This window comes from Hippoglossus hippoglossus, chromosome 14 (genome assembly GCF_009819705.1).
Source record: "Hippoglossus hippoglossus isolate fHipHip1 chromosome 14, fHipHip1.pri, whole genome shotgun sequence".
Lineage (NCBI taxonomy): Eukaryota > Metazoa > Chordata > Actinopteri > Pleuronectiformes > Pleuronectidae > Hippoglossus > Hippoglossus hippoglossus.
In genome coordinates, this window is record NC_047164.1 from 22,047,977 (window position 1) to 22,071,543 (window position 23,567).

Sequence of the window (23,567 nt, forward strand, 5' to 3'; positions counted from 1 at the left end):
CTTCCTCACATGAACTAACAGCTTTGAGGGAGGATGAGATAAACCACTGTCACAGTCACCAGCGGCAACTCACGACTGCACCACAGCACTCATACAGCTGCTTGTCTGTTTAAAACAAGGCAGAGTATATTATATTAAAACTGAAATTTGAAGTTTAAACAAAAGTAATGGGCAAAATAATTTTCGGATTCTTGGGTTTATCACAGAGAAGTGGTGCACTTATATCAGGCATTTAATATTAACAGAGTAACATTGAAGTATATTAATAATTATTTGGAAAATTATTTAAACTGAACATGTAACAGCCAGGTTGTGCAGAGACATATGTACAGTTGGTCGGCAAAAATTATTTTCATGATCAATTTATCAGCAGATTTTCTGTAATAGATCAACCTCTCTAATATATGAAATATTGAATCGCATAAATGTCACAAATTAATTGAATAAGCTCATCACAGAGTCACAAGTGACGTCTTCTATTGCTCCCCTTTGACCAACCAACAGAACAAAAACCAAAGAGCTTTACTTTATCACAAAAGAAGACAAAGTATTAAAGTTAATGCTCATAACTGATGCTAAATCAAGGTAATAGTTAGCGTTTCAATAATTCAAACAACCAATTTTTCTGCAGCCTCCACCACAAGATGCAGGCTATGGGTCCTAACTGATACATTTTAGCTTTAAAAAGCGTCACAGTAGTCATGTCTATGCCTGGCGTTCGTGCTAATCTAGCGTAGGCAAAGATGAATTCTGATTAGGTGCTAAAATATGGGTCACTCTGGACAGACAGACACAAAATAACAGGTTGAATTTATAAAAGGTCGGTTGTCAGCGTCCATTCGGTTTAGCTTGTTGTTCCTTATAAACTACTGAGTGGACATAAATAAATGGATAAAATGCTAATCTCCATCATACTGACCATCTCTATAAACTTTTTTGGGCTGGTTGGTAACCAAGCTTACTAAGTGCTTTCTAGCCCATGGCAGGTTGATAGTATTTTCATATATTATGTGTTTCTGTTTCTGTTGACAGATCAGTAATCAACGACAACAGCAGACACAGAATGAGCACAGAATGGCAGCTGAGAGCAAAGATGATTTTTTTTCCCCCACTTAAAATCATCATATGTGAGAAACACAGATGTCATCTTACGAGCTTCATGCTGCAACTCGCAGTCAGTCAGTTTAAACCTAATAAACACCACAGATCCATTCAAGAGACCAGACATGAATAAAAGCAGCCAGACGAAGGCAACAAGATCTGCCAGCTTGGGTGGCTGTGATGAATGTTTATAAGAGCCACAAGCATAGCATGTTTTCTGTACTGGACTGAACACACATGGATACGGGCCACCTTTAGAACTGCCAATAATACCCACCAGAGAATATTATGGCACTGGTCTGATGAAAGAGATATCGGGTTAGTGGAGACTGAAGGCTGAGGAAGAGGAGCCTCATGTTCCACTCCATGAGAATAAAACGGCTCAGTTGAAAGTGTTATTTGTAGTAAATAATTTATTCACACGGCGTAAACTACTGAAGCACGCTGTCTGAATAATAAAAGTGTTCACGTTTTCAAGTGCAATTCCACACAACATAAAACATCTGCCATGAGTCAGTCATGTATGTATTGTATAGTACAGTGATAATTGTTACACCTGACAGTGAAACCAGTTTCTTCTTATGATTTAGAATGACAGTGTGTCAGATATGTTTCATCATAGCTTATTTTGACACTAGTGATCTTTGAGTACTTTAGTTGAGTGACACAGTGGCATAAAAAGGCTAACTCCTCTACTGGCAATGGGAGTCAAGAGCCTTTTTTTGCAGGTTTACCTGCATATATCCTCTTGGTGTACAAGAGGTGTAACTAGGCTTTTAATCAGGTATAAGATGTACCTTAAAAGAGTTGTAGTAAACCCATTCAGAAACCAATAACAATCAGCTTTGCACCTTTTCTAAAGAAGCTCCAAAAATCCCTGCTTGATAACAGTGTTAGTTCCTACTTGCAGACTCTGGCTGAGGCAGTGACAGAATATCTGAGGGTGAGATTCAAGCTTGGTTTTTGTGGTCACTAAAGACATTCAATCAATGTCAGGGAAAGGTTGCGCTGTCCTGCAGAAAACAACAGCAGGGAAGCATGAGTTTAAGGTTTCTGCCTTCTAAGGCCTTTTTTGCACAAAATAAATTCAGTGTTTTTTAAGACTTTCAAGCCCTGCAGATACCTTGAAGCAAAGAGCAGAGACTCCTCCATTTAGACTGCTGGTTTCTACATGTTGGTCATAGATGCTTTTGTAGAAACAGAGATTAAACTCTTTGAGTTTTGATGTTAGATGTGTATTTGTTCTTAAAATATACAATTTAAATATAAAATGTAATTGTTATTTCAGCATTTTGAAACTCATGATGATGGGGTGTAACGGTACATGTATCCGAATCAAAAATCTCCGGTATGGGCCTTTCAGTTCACATGCAAGTGTGCCGAACGAATGCAGCGAGTCCACGTGCAAAACTTATTTGTGTGCGACCGCAGACAAACAGGAGTGTGAAGACCCTCCCTCATCATTCCCTCAAGTCCGCTGTGTGGGAACCCTTCAGTTTCCTAGTCAACTATAATGACGACGGACAAAAGACAAGTGGAAAAAAGCTGTATGCCGACATTGCGCAACCGCTATCAGAAACGGCACCAACAGAGTGGTGATCCACTAACATTAGAAATAACACTAACATTAGTGGGACAAGGAAAAAACGAGTTCAGCGCAAACCGAGCTCCCCGCGGGATTAAAGCTGCCGCTTGCAAATAATTCAGACCACTTCAAAGCAATAACGAGCGACATAGGTGTTTTTATAGCAGCGAACATGCGACCATTCTCTAAACTGCAGGGTTCAAACACACACTTAAAGTAATCAAACCCTGTCACGAAGTTCCCTTTCGTCCGCATTTCAGCCAGCAAGTCACACCAGCCGTTTAAAAACCTTTGTCCCTAGAGTGAGAGGGTTCTCCACAGAGGAGACATTGTTAGTACCAGCAGGGCCATTCTCTGCAAACCATGTGGACAAGTTCATTTTTTGGAATAAAAGAAAAATGAAAATAGATATTTAATAATTTTCTACATGCTGCACCTTAATGGATATTTATTTTACAATTTTTATTTATTTATTTCTGAGAGTGTTTATTTTGTTATTTTACTTTTGTACGGTAAGAAAGACGCAGCCATAGTTAACCAGGTTGAATAAAAAGAACAAAAAAAATCTGTTTAACGTTATCTGTTCCTTCTTTCTACTGTACCGTACCGAACCGTGACCTTAAAACCGAGGTACGTAACGAAATGTGATTTTTGTATAACGTTACACCCCTAACGTTGACTTCTAAATAAAGGGCGGCTGTGGCTCAGGAGGTGTGGTCCATTAAACAAGCAGTTGATGGTTTGATCCCCGGCTCCTCCAGCCTGAATGTGACTTATGGTGTAAAGCAACTTGAGTGGTCAAGAAGAATGGAGAGTGCTTTATAAATAGTCCATGAACCAAATAGTTTTCTGTGATTGATGGGATAAAATAAAATGAAGCCTAGCCAATCAAGAGTTATTTTATCTGATTGTGTAGAAACATTAACAGAGGTTTGTAATAATGTTTACAGGTCAGGATAAAGTTACATAATGTCTTCTAACCATTCAGCCCTACTGTTTACCTAAGGATACATGCGTCCACGGTTATTGTCTTGAACACAATTAACAGTATAAATCTACTGTGGCAACTGCCCACAAGTTATTTCCACTGCAGATGCAAAGAGTTTTGGAAAGCATCAAGCAGCAATGAATAGAGAGAGATGAAAGAACATGGAGGGAGCTCTGCTATCAGTGGGCAATGCAGAGGATTTCAACCCTTATGCATGCTGCTCTGGATCTCGTCCACTGTCTCTCCAGTCAGCCAACAATTTAGCTCCTATCCCCCCGAGGCAGTTTATCTGTCCCCCATACGGGACATCAGGCAAGACAAGGAGACCATTGTCTATCTAATTTTCCATTTGGATATTTACACCAGTGACTAAATGAATTGATGTCGACCTACACCGGGTCACTGAGAGTAATGTATATTTCCCCTCAGCAAGCTGAGGCATGGATCTAATGGATAGCTGTATTAGTAACCATTCACTGAACAGCAGCATTGCTGTTGTAAGGCATTGATTACAAGCGAAAAGGCGTGGAAGCTGTATGCAAGCAACCCAATTGCTCTCCCTGGCACAAATGCAGTACATGACGCATCTGTGGAAGAGTGGTGGACATCTTATCGGCTTCACACTTGACATGTGTATCATTAAGGGCCTAAGGAAGTACAGTGTAAATTTTGGTGTGATTGGGACATGAAACACGTTCAACATTAATACAATTTGAATAAACTGGCGACCAGCGCTCTGTTTATCTGTCAATCACAACAACAGGTTCACAACGACAAGCTCATTCACATCAGCTGCAACAACTGATTCTCCAGTTTGGGGTTCTGCGTGATGAGTCAAGCTTCAGCAGACTTTGAATAAACAGGTGAACAGCTCTTTGTGCAGCAGCGGTGGCTTCATGGTTCTGTGGACTGAGTCCCTCAGCTGGACTGTACTTGCCAAGTCTCAATTACTGCAGGTAACACTTTTACAGTTTTAGAAATAAAGCTGCGACCAACATTACCACAGGCCAAGCAAACAACCCTTTACAAGCACACAGGTTTAGAGTGTGCACTACACTAGTTTATTAAAAATAAGAAAAATAAATAATTTGCAATAACATTCTGACTGAGTCCATCTGTGGAAAACTGAGTTGCGTAGACTGATGGGGATTTTTTTTAAATATATCAATTTACAATTTAAAGCTGGAGACAGCAGAGTGATCTCTAGCTAAATATGCACTCAGTCTGTTCTGACGAAGACAGGAAACGAATCAACCAGTTTTCCCTTTTTCAACATTTGTAAAAAAGGTATTGTTACCATCCCCCCATCCCAGTAGACAGAAAGCCAAAGTCGGCACTTCCAAACTGCAGCACAAGCAGCCAAACCCACAAACAGGCCTCGTGGTAATGTTTCCTCAAACCCCTGCAACAGTCACTCCCATCGGCCTTTTCGGTCATTACCTCATATGATAAGAACTTAAAAAGAAGCAGGGACACAGAAATGCAGCTTCATATTTTACACTGAATGAAATGATGCCAGTTAGAAATTGGGACAAAACCAGGTTTAAAAAGCAAATGAAAAAGATTGACTGTGGGTAGAAAGTGTTGTCTCAGCTTTATGAAGAATGCACGGGAAAAGTGGAAGAGCAGCTTTACACACTTTGCCACCACTACTGAACAAAATAAATGTATATCTTGACATCCAAATGAAAAGGTGCCCTGGAGCTTTCTTGTAAACAAATTACAATTAACATTAAAACTGAATGTGTTTCGTTCCTCATTATCATGGTGTTAAATATATATATTTAACAGATCATTATTAAAAACACATCATACACTATGATGGTATTATTTTAGCCAGTTCAACAGGATATATACAAATCTTGTTTATGAGTTCCGTTTTAACATGTGTATCATTACATATTGTGATATGTTGTTATGCAACACGTCTCTCCATCTCTCTTTTTCGTCATTCAGACGATGCTTTGTGTTCTTCCACCCAGATGCAGGCAAGATAACAACATGAGGGCAACACAAACAAACATGGAGAATAACTCTGACCAGGAAAAATAAAACAAGGAGCATTTACCTCAGAGGGAATACTTCTGTATCATGGACGTGGTTTGGGTATGACAAGTTTGAGACTGACCAAAAACCATACTTTGCTAAGTATGCCCCACAACAGACCATTAACCTCTTTTGCCACCAACATAATGTATAAAGAATGCCAAATTGTGCTGAGAATGTTTACAGAGAGAGCCAAAAAGGTGCAGATGTGCTTTTGTCTGCGACACAATATATGACAAAGAATCATCAAGACGGAAGGAGACAACTGCTGCTGTTGCAACTTTCAACTGCAAAGACATGGACCCAATTTACTCAGTCAAGAAAAGATACGATCAACAAGAATCAATAGTTATGTATGGTCATCTGGATATGAAACAATTTGGATAGAAGATAGATAGAAGGTCTGAAGAAACATCCACTTTAAGAGGCCACATACATTTTATGAACTCATTACTTGTTCTGAGAATGCAGTGCGTGGCAACTCATTCTATGGAAGGATTTATCATCTAAATTATCCATTAGTGATGCTTAAAATGCTCAGAGTGACAATGAACAACAACAGTGCTACAGAATTTTACACCTCCACAGCCAAGTGAGACACCAGCAACTGTCATCGCCCCAAATTAAATTACATTTCGCTGCGTAGAGCTTGTGTCGACTTTTAATCTATCAACTAAGTGATTCTGCGTGAATCAGTTCTCCAGTGATTGGGTATGGCACGGCCATCAAGGGACTTGCAAGAGATAGAATGGTTAGAAATCAAAGCATCACAGATGGAAATACTGTGTTTGTATGGATCAAGCTCTATTAGATGCTGTTCCTGCCAGATAAATAACCCAAATCTTTCAAACTCTCCCTTGTTTTTAATGCAAACCTGATGACGTCACTACAGCTGCTTTCAGACATGCACTGAACTCCGCAGTCTGTGCAAACCTGAAATTAGGAGCTCCATGATCGACTTACTTCCATATTCATGGGAGCTTATATGCTGGCATGGGCCTCCTCCTGAAGAGTACACTGTGCTGTTGTCCACTCCTTTGTCTTACTGAATTAGTGAAACACAAACTATACTTTTTTACAGCGTTTTCATTCTCTGTCTGTGTCACTTCCTGGGGGCCCATGTCTCCTCTCTGCCCTCCTCAGTCCTGGCAGCTGATCCTCTTCTGTCCACCACGATTCACAGGACAACTAATAATTGATTAGCCCTGTCCAAACGCCAACGTCCATGTCCTCTCTGATTAAAGAGGACTGCAATGGGCAACGGACTGAGAACACACACACACACACACACACACACACACACACACACACACACACATCCCTGTGTGTATTTACTGTACATGACATCATCAAGACGCAATTTAGCAGAAGGGAGACATTCTTCTTCTCATTTTTACTCCTTTCTCTTCTTTTCACTCACTCATTTTCAATAGTAATGTTGGACTGCTGTCTAATGTATGCTAAGCTGCTGCTGCCATGGTAACCCCAGTGCAGGATTTAGACCCAGTTCAGGACTGGAGGGGCGGTGTGTGAGAGGGGGGGCAGAGGGGCTGAGCAGCATTAAATGTAATCCCCCCCCACCCTCCAAAAAAAGATAACGCACAGCTGGACACATTTGTCAAAACACAGACGGATGTACACGTGTGCTGCCCTTCACACACACACACACACACACACACACACACATCACTAAAAAAGCGACATCATGCTGCCGAAGCAGATATGTAGGGGAGAGAAGTCATTGGCTACCTGGTTGGATGGTGTGGGAACAGGTGTACATGCAGATGGATCTTTCGGCGTATTTCAGAGAAGGCTGGTGAAACCGTGTCCTCACCAGTGAGAGCATGAGTGGTGACTCACAGATATAGTAAGGAAATGACAAGTAATTGAGTCACAGCCTTCATTTCCATCTCTGATTGTACTGTAATGTGTCAAAGGAGATCCCCGGAACGTGTTGGAGATTAGTTAGAAATCATTGGCATAGCATGTAGCAACTGAAATATCAAGGAGATGAGTGATATCCCAAACTGCTAGCTGATGACAGAGCTTGACGTGCACAGGTGAAAAATGTGGTGAAGCCCTTAACTACAAAGATTACGTGTTTGTTGTGTGTGCGTTTCTCGTCTGCACATGTGACAATGATGTTTCCCCTAAAATATCCCTGTGAAGCATACATGTGTACTAGATACACCTTAGTGACTGTGTGTATCTGCGAATGCACATGCTCAAGGGTGTGTGTGTGTGTGTGTGTGTGTGTGTGTGTGTGTGTGTGTGTGTGTGTGTGTGTGTGTGTGTGTGTGTGTGTGTGTGTGTGTGTGTGTGTGTGTGTGTGTGTGTGTGTGTGTGAACAGTGCATGGGCATGTGGGTGTACAGCTGTAGCAATGACGTAACTGGCTGAAAGCTTATACACTCGGCCCCGCTGTGAAGGTAGTGGTCGCTGGAGCTGGGAGATACTGGACTCCGTAAGCAAAGGAAATCTGAATGAGGGGTTTCCAGCAGTGACAGCCAGTGATGGCAGTCACCCAGTTGCTATGGGTTGATGGGGTGTGGGTGGGGGTTAAGTAGGGGGTGGGGTGGTGACTGTGCAAACTCACCCTATCGCCTCAGCTATAGCTCAGGCACGTCTACCAATGTCTCCCCCTCCTCCTCTGCATGCGCATTCCCTGGTGTCATTTCTCCTTGAGGCATGGAGGAAGCCAAGTAACACCCCCCCACACTTTCTATCATCAACACACACTTCAGGCACATGCACAAATACACATAAACACGCACACTCTACACTGACACGGAGGCAACCCCAAACAGATTCTTCAGCTGTCAAGACCGGAGCAGAGACTTCACATACAGTGAGTGTAATGAAAGGGAGGAAGACACACACATGCAAAGACAGCATAAGAAGACTGGCTTTCTGTGTGGTACTGCAAACGCACACAAAAACTCACACACACTCATATACTCTCCATGCCCCTACTATAACTAAAAACTAATAAGCTTATCAAACCACAACCTAAGGTGTGGTCCGTCGTTCCAAACATACACACTCCTCCCCTCCTCACTCTGATCATAAACATTTGGGTCAGTCCATTCCTCAGGGTGTGCACGAGGCTTACCTGTCCAAGATGTCATGGCTGGACGTGGTTGTGGCTCCCAGCAGTCCTAGTGCTGCACTCCCAGCAGCTGCGGCAGCCCCGCTGCCTGCCTCCATGATACTGACTCACTGCAATGAGCAGCCTGCCAGAGAAGCAGAGAGGGAGGGGGAGGGAGAGTGTGAAGAGGTAGATCAGGAGGGAGAGAGACGAATGAGGTAAAACAAATCACATGTAGAGGCAAGAGGGAGGATGACGAGGGACAAAAGTGGAGAGAGAGAGGAATGTGGGGAATAATGACAGATTAGACAAGACTGTGAAAAAAAGATGTGGGGTGAAAATAAAAATAAAAATTTAGTAGGAAGATTGGAATGGGACAAGAATGAGAGAAAAGGGTAGGGGGGAGAGAGAGTGAAAAAAAATCATTAATTGTGTGTGTGTAGCCTGTAGATCAAATAAGTCATGCTGATGGAGCTTTGCAAGGCAAGATTTCACTTCGGTGTGAACACATGGAGATTCTGACACACACATTCCAGTGTGAATCAACAGTCAAACACCAACACTGGCTGCTCTGCTGTGCTGTGCTGTGGTGGCTCTGCTCTCTGGGCTCTCTATCCTCAACCCAGCCATTCAAAGGTCCATTTTTTCAGCCCATCCACATATTACCTCAAATACAATTTTTTGGTATATCCCACACACCAGCATAGTGTTCAAACATTCAATGAAACAGATGCATGTCAACTTAAGTCCTTGTCATTAGTGAGTCCTCCTCAAACAGTTGAACAATCACTTTTATTATTGTTTGTGTGCTGGAAGTTGTATGAAGTTATTTTTTTATAAACAGTCTTTGGTGCAGAGTGAAAACTTTGTGTTCATCCTACCTAGTTTATCTGCAATGTAGATTTTATAGTAACTGTTTTTTTCATCAAATCAAACAAATTTTGCTTTATTACTGTTCACGTGTGTGGCTTATATGTATATATTTCAGAAGTCTGTTAAACAACTGACACAATCTTCAAACCCAAGTTCAGAAGTTTTCAAAATAAAAGCTGTGCAATTGAGCTCTATGTAAAGCATTGCTGCAACAGAACTAACGTAACTTTATTTTGAAGATAACTTGCTCAAGAGGAAATGATTCTGTGAATGTTGTTGCCATGACAGAGATCAGCACCAGACTCCTGTGAATGTGTGTGTCTAAGGCTGATGTGGTGAAAGAGAAATATTAAAATTAACAAAATGATCTGGCAACGATTTTGACCCATGGTTTGACCCAGTTACAAACCACTGCTGTATTTTATCCAAGGACATAGAAAACATGTTCAACTCTGTTCACTGACTGAAAGTTAGCAAACTGGCCTGCCCCCACTGGCTGCGTCAGAGCACTTGTGACCCAGTCATTCAAATTTTAGTATTATTGAAAGTATAGCGTGTCAAAGTTGCACCAAATTGGACAATTTACAATAAACATACTGTGTGTAAAGCTGATGAACAGTTTGTGAGATATGCTTTCCACAGACACAGACGTTTGTGGAATTAGTATGTAGAACTTTTCATTCAAGAAAAAGACAACATAGAAGAAGTCCTTATTCCATTGTGGACAATTTTTACCTAACCCCAATAGTGCAATTTCTAATCTCTGGGCTCAAGCATAACATATTCATTACTGACATTACCATGAAGCCAAAAGACCAAAACATAATATGAACATTCAACGCAGCTTTCTTTTTCATCTATATGGAGCTACTCTATTGATCCAGTGTGGGTTCAAACACAGAGAGCTGGTTGTTTTTCTAAGGATTGGTCTGCATTTGCATCAGCATGTACTGTAGAAGTGCTTTAGGGCTGAAAGTAATGGTTAATTTCATTATTGATTACCCTGCTTCACCTTGATTGTTCAACTAATTAGTCTGTATAAAATATTAGAAAATGTTTTTTTAAATGCCAAATAATTTCCAACGATAAATCAAATATCAGACAATCATTTTCTCTTGAATCAATTTATGATTATAGCCCTTAGGTGAAGAATTACATTAATGGCCAGTATTCTTAAACTGTGGTATAAATCAGTTAATACAAAGAGGTTTCTGCTAACAAGTAGGTCTTCTCAAGATCTCAAACACTTCATGTTTCTGTATGAATACTGCTTTCCACACAATAGGTATTTGTTGTTCAAAACTTAATTTGGTAACTGTGATTAAAGTTACTTAGGGATGATCAACAGTGCTCATCTCCAACCCACTGAATAATTACTGTCCCGGTAGTCACAGCAGAGAATGCCCTCTTGGGTATTATTGCTATTATGCGACCCACTGCAGGACAACCTCCCAATGAAATCCAAATGTCACGTTGTGAGCAGACGAGAATTGATGACAGGAACACAGTGGTAACGACCCAATAAAATAGTGGAGGAGAGGAAAGTCAGTGTAGCCCGTTTTCTGTGGCAGTTGACGGCTATGAGCTGTAATCCCAGGAGGATGACGCAAAGAGCAGAGAGATGGAGGGAAGGTGGGAGTGCGGCGCAGGAGGAGAAAGCGTAGGAGGACAGGATCCTCACAGGCCACACTGAAGCAGCTGGATCTACCTCTGAGGAAAACTTACTGGTATACATCATTCCCGGAGCTTTCTTTGGTGTGCAATTCAGTCAAGAAAGCATCATAGGTAACGACAGACATAGACGTGAGGGGTTTCATAACGATACATGCAATTTATCTATTCTGAAAATTCAGATATTTTAATGTACCAGGAATTCCTCTAAAATGCAAATGTTACGTCTTTAAGAAAAATTGAAGTCAAAGTGATTCAGGGATCTTTGTTCCAAAAATAAGAAGGCAATAGATTGAATCATGTGTGATTAAGCCTGGCTCTGCACCAATTAGAAACTAATGCGTCACCTTCTTTTGACCCGAGATTGTCTGCAGCATAAGAACATCCAGACATCCCAGCTGTCCAAGAGTCTGGAGGGAAAGATTATCAACTTCTGTGGCTCTATATGAGCTCAGTACAAGAGTTCATCGATTTAAACCAACACAATATTGACCAGACAATGACAGCACATGGTGATATCGACTGCTATGAATGTGTGTGTGAGTGTCTGTGCTATAAGCTTTAAGGCTGGGAGAGTTGTGGACACAGGCACAGGCTGCGTGTTGAAATTCATCTCATGTCCTGGGCCACTGTAAACTCTTGCTCTTAAATCAACAACAAACACACAGATACACACACAGACAAACCATGCAGTCAACCCATCTTACTTCACATGTGTTTTTGTGTACCATCACCTGCACTTATATGTTGTGGGTGTGAAAATACTTATCTCATTGGTTATTTTTGAGTAGAGAGGAATGACGTGTGTTAGTTAAACCAGGAAGTGTGTGTGTGTGTGCGTGTGTCCCAGGCAGGCAGACAAGACAAAGCAGGCTGAGCTTCCCACAAATACCTGATGCAGCAGAAACCCATGAAATGGCCGACCTTGACAGAAGGCAGAGTTTCAGCTTAGAGAAGATTAAAAATCAAGAGTTAATCGTCTCTACACATGGATAAAATATCCTTCATTCTCATCAGGGTGGCAGCATCACTGAAGACGAGCAAAACAAAACTGTAGCTCACCACAGGTTTGAGTCAGGAAATGTTCTTCTCCAGCGTATGACACAGGCAATATGCCTAAACACTTTTCTAAATTAATTTTATAAGATGACATGTCTGTTGGCCGTTTCCCCTCTGCTCTGTAATATTTATGTCGGTGTGCTGTAGTATAAGCAGTGGACAGACAGATCAAATGGCTACTTATTTAGTTGTTAATATAAAGAAGTGTTAATTTTGTCAGCAAAAACTATGCGCCCGTTAATGTTAACGCAAGTGAAAAAAATCTGGATCCGCTCCAGCAAGGAATTGGTTCCTTGGGTCATGCCCCACCCCTCCGTACAATTTCATGGAAATCGGTTAACCAGTTTTTGAGTAATCCTGCTGACAGACAGACAGATGGGCGGACAGAAAACATCACATCCTGGCGAAGATAAAAGTATTCATTAATGCACTGAAAACAGGACGACATAAAAAAATATGTACTACCTTTTTGTCAACAATTACAAACTAGATTTTGAAGTGAAAGAAGGGTGAATGGACAAATGAGTTATTAGACCTACATGAATGTGTGGAATAACTTACTGTAACCTATTGCTCCTGTTTAGTATCCTCTGATGCACAGAAGCCAATTCATCAGCTTGACCTGCTGCACTCATTTCATTACATTATCTCTCAGTCAGAAATGTTAGCTAACATATAAGTGACAGATTGTTGGACTAAATTCATCTACAGTAGCATAATGTAGAAAACCATGTAGAAAACCATGCAGGCAGCACACCGACAACTTTGAAGCAATACAGTGTGTGGGTTAGGATATTTACAAATGCCAGATGAGTTCGAATTACAGAGAGGGGGAAGCTCTGTTCAACTGGGTTTACTGAGGAGAGTCCATCTGTTGTATTGTAGCAGAGTGGAGAGTCATGGACACTGTAAAGTTGAAGCCTAATACTCAAGTATTGGACATCTCGTGACTTGCCAGCGCCATTACCTCTTTAAAAAATGGTTGGTCACTGAAGCCCAAATGAATCCTATGATAGGTTGAGACTGGAAAGATCCACACGTTGGATCCTTTATTTCTCAGGGATGGAAGCACACATTTGTGGGCAGTATTTGAAAGAGCCTTTGAAATGGGACCGCCTAGTCGCGTCACTGTGACGGAATCTGTCTTCATACGCATCCTCCAAAGGATGCAGCCGCTGAATTAAGGCACATCATATAACTAGTATCAATAAGAAAACAGCCACCCTTCAGCTAACCTCACAATAGACAAGGACCTCTGTCACCATGGTACCACAATCCACAGCAAAAAAAAAATTGGAAATAGACTACATGATGAAAGTGAGGCTAAAATATATCTGTTTAGTTGACTTATAGCATGCTAAATAAACAAAATCATTTGTGACAATAGACGAAGAGTCAAACTAAATCAGATGGTATACTAAAATGAATACTGCATATAAACATACTAACATAAGAGATTAGATTTCGTATCATCTCTATCTCCCAGTAAATTAGGCCTCATACTTGCGCAGCGCAGCTCTGAAGTACTGCAGAAAGCCATGTAAATGCACAAAGGTTCTTCTACATGAAATCAATACTAGGAAGGCAAAGTTCACGCACATGACCTCTTACACTATAAGACAGTGCAGCTACACCTTATAAATGAATGAATCTTTGGTTTGAATCCCTGATGACTGAGGGAAAAGTAATTTGACATTTCACTGGACCCAAACAACAGATTGTGTGTAACAAAAGTTAATGATCTTTCTTAATCATTACCCTCAGTCTAAATGCCGGCCTTCTAATGGCACTGGTCAATTATCACTACACCGCTCAAACACAATTATCATAAATTATTAATTTACTAATTTAATTCAGTGTGACAGTTGAGTCGCACAGGACAAATGTATAGAGATTATGGTGTTTTCATTATCTGTTAATAAGCCAATTATTTTCTTTATAGTATGTACAAATTATTTTCAGATTGCCCAAATCCAAATAGAATTTTGCAATCAGGTGTGACAAAGAAGCAACAAATCCGCACATTTCAGAGGCTTTAACCATTGAATATATTTAGAACTTTTGTTTGAAAAAAAAGGCTAAACAGATTTATCAATTCCTAAAATAGTTGCAGACTAATCGACTTATTAATCGACTGATGGTTGTGTTTGCTGCCATACTTTTCCATCACTGTTGACAGGTCGGGGACTTTCCTGCTACACTACTTAATGTCCATTCAGTTTAACTGAGGATTTAATTCTCAAACACAATAACAAAAATGATCAACCAAACCAATAAGTTCCTGTGCTGCCTAAACAGTGCAGCTATTAGCAATTTGTACAACTGGCTTATCAAATATAAAACCGTGTGTCTACTTACATTCATTCAGCTGTGGCAGCTTGCCAGGCCAACAATCCTCTGTGCTTCATACTGCACTATTTATCAATGTACTGTCTATGCACAATACTTTACCAGCACTTAAATTTCACTGCAGTCATTCAGTTCTTTGTCTTTTTTCGGTTTTATTTACTGCAGCAAGCTAATGTTGGGTAATGCTACTGATACCAACTTAATCCTTCAAGGTTGATTCACAATAATAGTGGTTACATATTACATAATAAATACATTTAAATAGTTATAAGTAACAATATCTTCCCTGAGACTAACAGGGCATTCACAAATACAGTTGGCAGTATCTGGCCTGTGATGACTTTGTAGTTCTGTGGGTGTGGCACCACATACACCGTTCCCAACTTTTAGTCTGTATTCAAATCCTTCCAATCACATTTACAAGGCTTGGCTTTCACAAGCATTGATGGGGACAGCAGCTATTCATTGTGAATGAGACCTGGCTTTGCAGCACTGCCTCCCCTGCTGAGCTCGACTAAATCAAATAGCACCCAGCTCCACTACAGGGGAACGTTGAGAAAGACGACAACCAGAGCCAGTTGCAATTGTCTTGATTCCAATGGAAACAGAGGCACTGAGACGTTTACTACTCCACTGCATTAAGCAAAGAAACTTAAAGCAATATGGACTTCCCAGTTATCTACATTGCTGGTGTCAGTAGAGCGTACGTGCAAATTGACAGAAGACATTGGTCCGTCCAAACTTTTACACCAGACACAACAAAGCTTTGTGAATATTTTTAGAGAGATTTGCTCTGAACTGTCAGCGCTCTTTGTGCAATGCCATGCTTGTGCATGATTATAAAGCCCTGTTAGCCATAGGAGCCGGTTTAATACACTGGCATGTGGTTGGGTCTCAGGAGATGAAGCAGAACATGTGAGGCTACTGGCAGAGTATTGAGTTAAACCACTTGTCAGTACTTGTGTATAGGATGGAGACTACATTTTCTTGGCTTTGACTGTTGTAACAGTTTTCATTATTGAAGAGGAAAGAGAGCAAGCTATGCCGAGAGATGAGTATCGAGTGAATATCCTCACTCGAAAAGTGAAATACATCGCACCACTGTGATGTATCACTCTACTAATCTACTACTATCCACTACTCTTTCTGTGTGTGTGTGTGTGTGTGTGTGTGGAATGCATAACTCTTTAAATTAATAAGGGTATAATGGAGGTGTAGTGTCGAACGTGTAATTTGGACACGTGATATGTTCAGTGTAAATAAACCTTAAATAAACAAGCAACCAGCACTCTGTAGCAGTAGTGGCTGGAACTCATCAATCAAGTTATCAGTGACAACAGCACATTCATGACAACAGGCGCGTTCACGATAACGTCAGCGACAACCTGTTCTCCAGTTCGGGCACTGCGTAATGAGATGAGCTTCACTGAACTTTGAATTAACAGGTAAACAGCTCTTTGTGCAGCTGCGGTGGCTTCAGGGTTCTGTGGACTGCAGGTTATTACAGTTTGAGAAAGAAAGCTGCCACCGGCGTTAGCACAGGCCAAGCAAACAGCCCATTCCAAAATAGGCCTGTTCAAAATGAGTAGTGCCTGAGAATGAAGGATGATCAAAATACCAACAAGGCACTGTGGGTGTATTCAGTCAACCTATAAATAAGGATTGTTATGAGAGAGTTAATATATATTTGCTACCTGGCTGGAGAGGAAGGCTGTCTCCAATGAGGCTAATCCCATCAGAATGATCGTTAGATTACTATGAGACATACACTTGGGCCGAGTATGAGTTCATCAAAATATAATTTTACATGTAGCGCATCCTTCAACCCACCCAAACCCTAAATCCCCCACCCACCCCCAGAAAATGAGATATGAGTCACTTGGCCTCTTAGAAATTAATTCAAGTATTTGAGTGAACACAATCTAATGCACTAAACAGGCAAAGTAGAGACAAGAGATGAATGACCTTGGAGCTGATTTAAAAGCTCTTGAGTAGAGCTGAGCACTAAAACTTGTCTTGATAATTAGCAGGAAAAAATCTGATAAGGTACACACTCACAACGGCGCCCCACGGGGCAACACGCTTAGTGAATTAGAGGAGAAGATAACACAATTGAAGGTGAGATGTGGATCTAAATTACCATGTTGAAAAATGAGCTGGTTGGAGAGGCAGCAACATGCACCCTAATGATGCAGATATAACCACAGAATGTTAATAATTTGATTATGTTCATATAATCTGAAAAAGCACAAACATACCAAAACTAGGTTGGTTGCTAGTCTTTTAAATGACTCTAGCTACATGGGTTGGGTAACAAATGTGGTACTGTTATGTACCGAATGCTGATTCCCTTTAAATTGAATGGTGCCAAATTTTGCTACCTGAAGGATAGAGAGTAACAGAGCGTAGAGGGAAAGAGAGAGAGAGCACAAGTCTAACTTGGGTCCACACTACAGATCAGTCACAGTGGCAGTGACGCTCCAAAAGCCTTAGAGAAAACTAATGCCACAACACAGTAAGGGCAATGGTGAGCTCAAAGTGGTCACAAGTAGACAAGTACAGAAAATGCTCACTGCAATAGTTGTGATGTGAAACCGGTGTCAGATCCTTGACAACAAGGCAACTCTGTGGCAACACAGCAGCTGCAGGCTAACGTTAAATTGCATAAGATCTTGCTAATAGGCTAAAACATTATGTGAGATTTTTTGGTATGTCTGAAACCGTAGTATGAAACCGATAGAATTACACACTATTACAGGGAAACGTTATAGGATGCACTGTAAGAGCACTGCAGTACTGACAACAATATGCAAGAAAATGCTACAGACTGAAGTACTGAAAAAGGCCCCACAGGGCACAGGAACAGAATTCCATATCATTTCAAATGTGAATGATACCTAACCTCACATGCCCTGTGCAATCCTATCTCTAGTTGTCTCCACTGTTTCTGTTCCTCTCATGCACACAGTCACATGATAAACATGATGATTCAGCTGTGAAGTAGTGTGCTTGGCAAGTGGAGGTGGAAAGATTAAACATGTATTTTGCCGACAGCAAAACCTTCTTCATAGTAAAACAACTAACAGGTAATAACAGGATATTAATTAAAAAGGTTGGTGAAACCATCGATAAAAAAAACGTGGTCAACAAAACCTGTTTTCCACACCTTAACCTGGGCAGCTATGAAAACACTATAGTTAACTGAAATGTAAGGTTACTGCAAACTAGTTAATGCCTTAACTGAGCCGATACCTTGACCTGGGTATTGACAGTTTTTTCCTGTGTGTTTCAGATGACTAAAAGGTGCATGACAGTGATCAAGGAGAGGCACTAGCGACACACCACTTATTTATAAGATGATAATGATCTGGCTAGCTCACATGAGACAAACTAAAGAGCAACAGTCGATGTAAAATATGCTGACACTCAGCTGACACAAGTGCAATAACCAGTAGAAGATCCTGTTTACTGTAAACTGCTGTGAGCAGCCTCCTCTTGCATGGGAATATAAAATCGACGTGGAAATGAGCTCTAAAGGATTTAGGCTTGATCTGAATGTTCCTTAAAACTCAAATAGAGCATTTCTGAAAAACAAATTGCTTTATATCGTTACACTAATGTGCAAATCTACACTGTTGTGGTATTTGTCATTCGGCCACATGGCAAATGTCACTGAAAGATGCAGATTGTCCATCAGCACAGCTAAGAGGATTTCCTCGGTGCTGTTCCATTTTTGGGCCATTCTGGACAATCCTCTTGGCAGATTTTAAAAATTTTAATGCATTTTCCTCTTCAATACAGTCCATACATTGTAAATACATCCAAGCTTTTGATCCCTGTGTGTCCCGAGTTACTGCTTGACCATGTGTCCTGTCAAATAAGGAATGCACTTGCTCATGGATAGGCATGAACATTTATTGGGGTCTAGATGGGGAAGTTACAGTTGCAGCAACATTATGCAACTATTTATATCACCTTAACAGATTCTAAATCATTGTGATGGTAAATTCTGACTTTTAAAAACGGGAGAATGGTGCCTCTTTCATTCCCACTCTGTGTCCCGATCACCTGTTCTTGCACTATAGAACTTTAGCTGCTTTCAGAGATGCAGTGTACTTTGGATATCTCCTGAAACTAAGCGAACGGGCTGCATGTGAGGATCCGAGTGAGCCCATGTGAGAATGAAGCAATTTTATTATCAGTAGGATTCATTGCGAGGGAGTGGATGGATGAGGATTTTTCTAATAAGCAACAGATGCAAAACTGAAAACTGAGGTGATATACATGTAGAAGAGTCCGAAGACCTCAACTTGAAACAAACCGAGTTTCGTGAGGTTTTGGTGCAACGCTGGCACTGGTCTTGATGTGCTTTTAACAAAAGATGGTGACTTCATACATTATGTCCTGCCTCCTGCAGGCTCTGCCCATGTGCCATTCCTTGCCTCTGGAGATGTTCCTGTTGTTGTGAATGAGTCTGGCTCGGGAGAATCCCCTGCTGCCTTTTCTATTATGCGAAAGGCAAACTCTGGAAAATGCCCAGACAACTGGGTTCATGTCTGAAAACAGCTTTTGGTGAGTGGGTACAATCCCATAGTGTCCAACTGAAGGACAGCCACATCCAGCAGTTTAAGCTGCTGGAATCAGGTCCAGCATGTTCAAAAGAAATGCTGAACCATAAATCAGTAAAAAAAAAAAAAATCAGCTGTCATCCTCAAAAATGTCAAGAATTTTAAATGGAGTTTGGTGTGTTTGTTACAGCGAGAACACACTTTGGGCTCGGGATCATGAGGAGTATACACAGTTCAACTACGTGGTCTTGCAAAGCAAACCACAGTATTAATGAGGGGGAAAGCCATACAGAAATCAGCACCACAAAGCAAACACTACATATTATAACTCCATGTTAACAAATCATTAGTTGTTTTTTTTTAATGTTGCTTAATGGTTGTAAGCCTAATCAAGTTCAACAGTAAAAATATACCAGAGCTGTGTTTGAATCTGCACTTTTAATTATTCGGGTAGACTTATCATCCTACATCCACTCCACGGCTTTACTGGAAACTATTATTTTAATTGCAATGTTGACTTGGCAGCAGCTGTACATTCTAATTACTTGGCACTCTGAAAACAAATAAGACAGTGACAGAAGAGTGCTAACCTCAGTCAGCCAGGGGTTCCTTATTTGCGTTTTTTAATGGCCTCTGCAGAGCATTTGTGCAATTGCCAGCCATAGAATAATTCTGCCTGAGTGAGAGATGTGTTGCTGAGGTGTGTCACCACCACTGAGTATAGAGAAGAGGGACAAGAGTGCCAGCAGCACCCTGCCTACAGCATGGCATGCTGACTCACTGTAACAAATACTGATAAATAAGTGATTTATCAGGGATCCTTCCACCGGTACCTCCTGGAAAGATGTAGTGGAAATGCTGGTGGATTCAGCTGAAACTAATCCTCTGACCAAGTGCGGCATCTCTCCTGTCAATTATCGTTTGCAACAAGCAGACATGCCAACACAAACCAATGGCTGAACGCTTCCCTGCATATCTTGTCTTCATTACCTTCCCTCCTGCTCTGATTAATGAGGCTGGGTTGGCTCACCAGTGCTTCTCGCTCAGTAAAAGCGAGTCAGACTTTCACAGCAGAAACTATTAAATTCAGCACGCCAGGTACATTTTTAGTCCATTAATCACATACAGTTCATTGTATAGATTTACTAAAGACATTAACAATAAACATCACACAAAGTAGCTCAGTCAATCTTAACTTGTCATGTCAAATGACACATTTCCATATAAAAGCTAGTGGAGATTTAAGACTTGTTATCCCTATAAAATACAGTATACGTGTCCATGTTTCCCATATCACTCCAGCACGGGAGTGCACCTGAAGCTGGTTCATGACAAAAACAGCAGAGGAAGAACCAGTGCAGTTTGTTAGTTTAGTTATGCCAATAACATGTGGCGACACCCGGCCAAGATGAGAGGAGAGAGAGAGGGAGGGGCTGGATTTGTATTGTTACTGATGACCACTGGCATACTGCATGTGTGAATCTCCAAGGTGTCATTGGACATACTTTGTGGATTTGTTTCTTAAATAATTGACATGAGGGTCATCTGAGGGATTCTGTGCCTAAGTAAAATGTCTTTTTAGTAAATGCTCTATTTGATAGACTTGGAGGTAACTCCATTTTGAGTTCTTTCAAAATTATCCATGTGCTGAGTGTGGCCACCCAAAGCTCTGACCTTGTGAAAGTGAAAAAAGTCCACAAAAAAAAGCCACAAAAGAGCTTTAAACTGTATGAATAGCAAAAAAAAAAAATTCTTATGCAAAAGACATGCACACAGAAGTGTGAGACTGCAGGAGTTGTGACTTCCAATTCTTGACAAGTAGCATTTCCAAAATAGAGACTAGTGTGAAATATGCTGGCAGATACAGAACAACCAAATTAGCCTCATTAAACCAGAGGTGTGATTTACAGGCATTATGGTGCACTACTCAAGTCACAGTGCAAATGCCTGTGTCATCTTTCCATTTGTTTGTGACGTCTTTGTAACTTAAAAAGGACAGCACACTTTCCCATTCAATTTGTAATGTAATTGATTATTGAAGCTTTAAACCGTAGAACATTTTCCCCTTTTTATTTAGCATTTTCAAGCTAAATAAGTAGGGACTAAGTTGGAATTTTGCTACTTAAATTAAGTTGGGGAATTTACAAGAGACTTAGAAAATATATTTTTTTATTAATGCAACAGAGGCCAACATATTGCAACTCAATAGTGTCTCGACTTCACAAAACATTGCAGATTTAATAAGCATGTTCCCAGGACAACTGTGAATGGTGAGAACTGACCCAATTCACGATTCATCAAGTCCTCAAGGGGCCAATTTGAACAAAAAGACTTCAAGGAGGTATCATGTTCATGACATGTTTTTTGAGGTCACGTGATATTGACCTTTGATCACTCTAATCAACTCATGCTTGAATCAATTCCAAAAAGTAATGGGCATAAAGGCATTCAAATGTATTTTCATCCTAAGTTGTGTTGTTTCAAGCTACATGCTTTAAGAGCACTGGTTACTGGAGGATGTCGCATTTCCTCCACTTCATATCATGCGTTCAGCACCTGTTTGGATTTAATGGGATGTGCACATCTACTACATTTTCAGAGTCACAGAAAACATCATGCACCTGTTTCACAGGCTGCACAGGTGGTACCTTCTTGTGATAAGTAAAGCTCAACTTCATGTGCCAGATTAGTGGTGCCTCTTCCTGTCCACATTTCATGATTATAGATCTGATTACTGGTGCTTATGGTGATGTACCTTACACTTATACCCTTAAGAAGAACATAAACCAGCTTGCACGAAGGAACTCTGCAGTGTTGCTCTGAAGATTTCCTATTGCTGCTGCGCATGCAAACCAAACCAGCATGATATTGATCGGCCTGACAAGCAACGATGACCCTAATTCCTTCAGTAGTGCATATTCATAAGGTAATTTGGAGCTTTACAGGAATTAGGCCATGACCAGGCAGTCTGTTCAGCATCCCTGAGTGACATTAGCGCCTTTTGTTGTTCTCTTCAGCTGATGACAAGCACCACAAACTTGCCGCACCATGGATTTCAATTTCTGCCAAATGCAAAGGAAAAATTGGTGTTGACAATATTAAAAATTAACTGGAATGACAGCTTGCAATCTGGCGGTTCACTCTCAATTCATTTCTCAGCTGTTAATTCATCTGCTAAATGAAGCAAGATAATTATAAAATGGCATTTCAGAGTTGGTCATTAGGCCAGGATCCCACATTGATGTCCACATGTCCACCCCATCCGCCAGGTGGCAGTTAGCTGTCCCAGGACACACTCAAGGCAAAAAAACAATGTGTGACAGCTCCTTTAAAACTCTTTTTCCACATTGTGTATTTATCTGCCTCCTTATGCCTGTCATCTGATGCCGTCTCCACAGTCTCCTGTCTTCGGCCTCAGGAGACTGGATGTCAGGAGAGTGACCTTGTTCATTCAAATCACCTTTGTAAGATGAATACAAAGTCTCTCTGCCAAGGGACGGTGTTTGGTATCAGATCCAGTTGCTTTATATACAACTCAACAGCTCTGTGCGTCAGGGTTGGAGTGTGAAACACCAGCTTAGTTTCTGTGTGTAGTTCAGTAATTAAAACGCCCTAAAGCAAATTTTTTTATAAACACTGAAACTATGCTAACAATTTTGACTCCATGCAATGTGAAAGTGTTCAGTTCTGTTAGTACAGTTGATCTCACTGAGGAGCGACACCTTAGTCTGCAGCTCTATGCAGCTTTCAGCCAGTTTCATTTCAGCTTTTTGTAAAACTGCAGGGGATCAAATTCCCCTGGAGTCATTCAGAAAAGGGCCATAACAACAATAGCTCTATTTCTTTATTCTAAAAAACCATCTGTTGTGGCTCTGATAAAGTAAGATGTAATCTGTAATCTAAAAATGATTCTGGTGTTAATGTCTTTCTTAAATTGACTGGATAAACGGGCCTTTCATAACAAAAAGTCAGCACTGCCATGATAACACATTTGTTAGTCATGTACTAATATCTTGACAAACTGGATCATCCTCAGGATCACCTGTTGCGGGCCGTCTCTCAGTAATGGTGAACACAACTTGTCTCATTTTCACTCAGACGTCAGGTTTTCTCTGGGTTTCTGGAGAAATTATAAGAAATGTGAATAGTACAAATCCATCGACCATTATTGTTTTACTATTTACAAAAAAACCACAGCTCGTTTCTCACAGCCCACTCAGACATTATCAAGTCTGTTCAC

The 23,567-nt window shown here is 40.8% G+C and overlaps 1 protein-coding gene across 6 annotated transcripts in view; it reads right to left on the reverse strand.

Annotated features, from left to right (window-relative positions):
- arhgap32b (Rho GTPase activating protein 32b) overlaps nucleotides 1-23,567 on the reverse strand; it is a 99,647-nt gene that overhangs the window by 65,629 nt on the left and 10,451 nt on the right. For 4 of the 6 annotated variants that reach the window (XM_034607405.1, XM_034607409.1, XM_034607408.1 and 1 more), the window contains one exon: nucleotides 8,832-9,121. In XM_034607405.1, coding sequence (XP_034463296.1) covers nucleotides 8,832-8,926 — 95 coding nt within the window. In that variant the 5' untranslated portion in view covers nucleotides 8,927-9,121. The remainder of the gene's footprint in view (nucleotides 1-8,831; nucleotides 9,122-23,567) is intronic. The other 2 variants (XM_034607406.1, XM_034607407.1) reach the window with 1 other exon arrangement.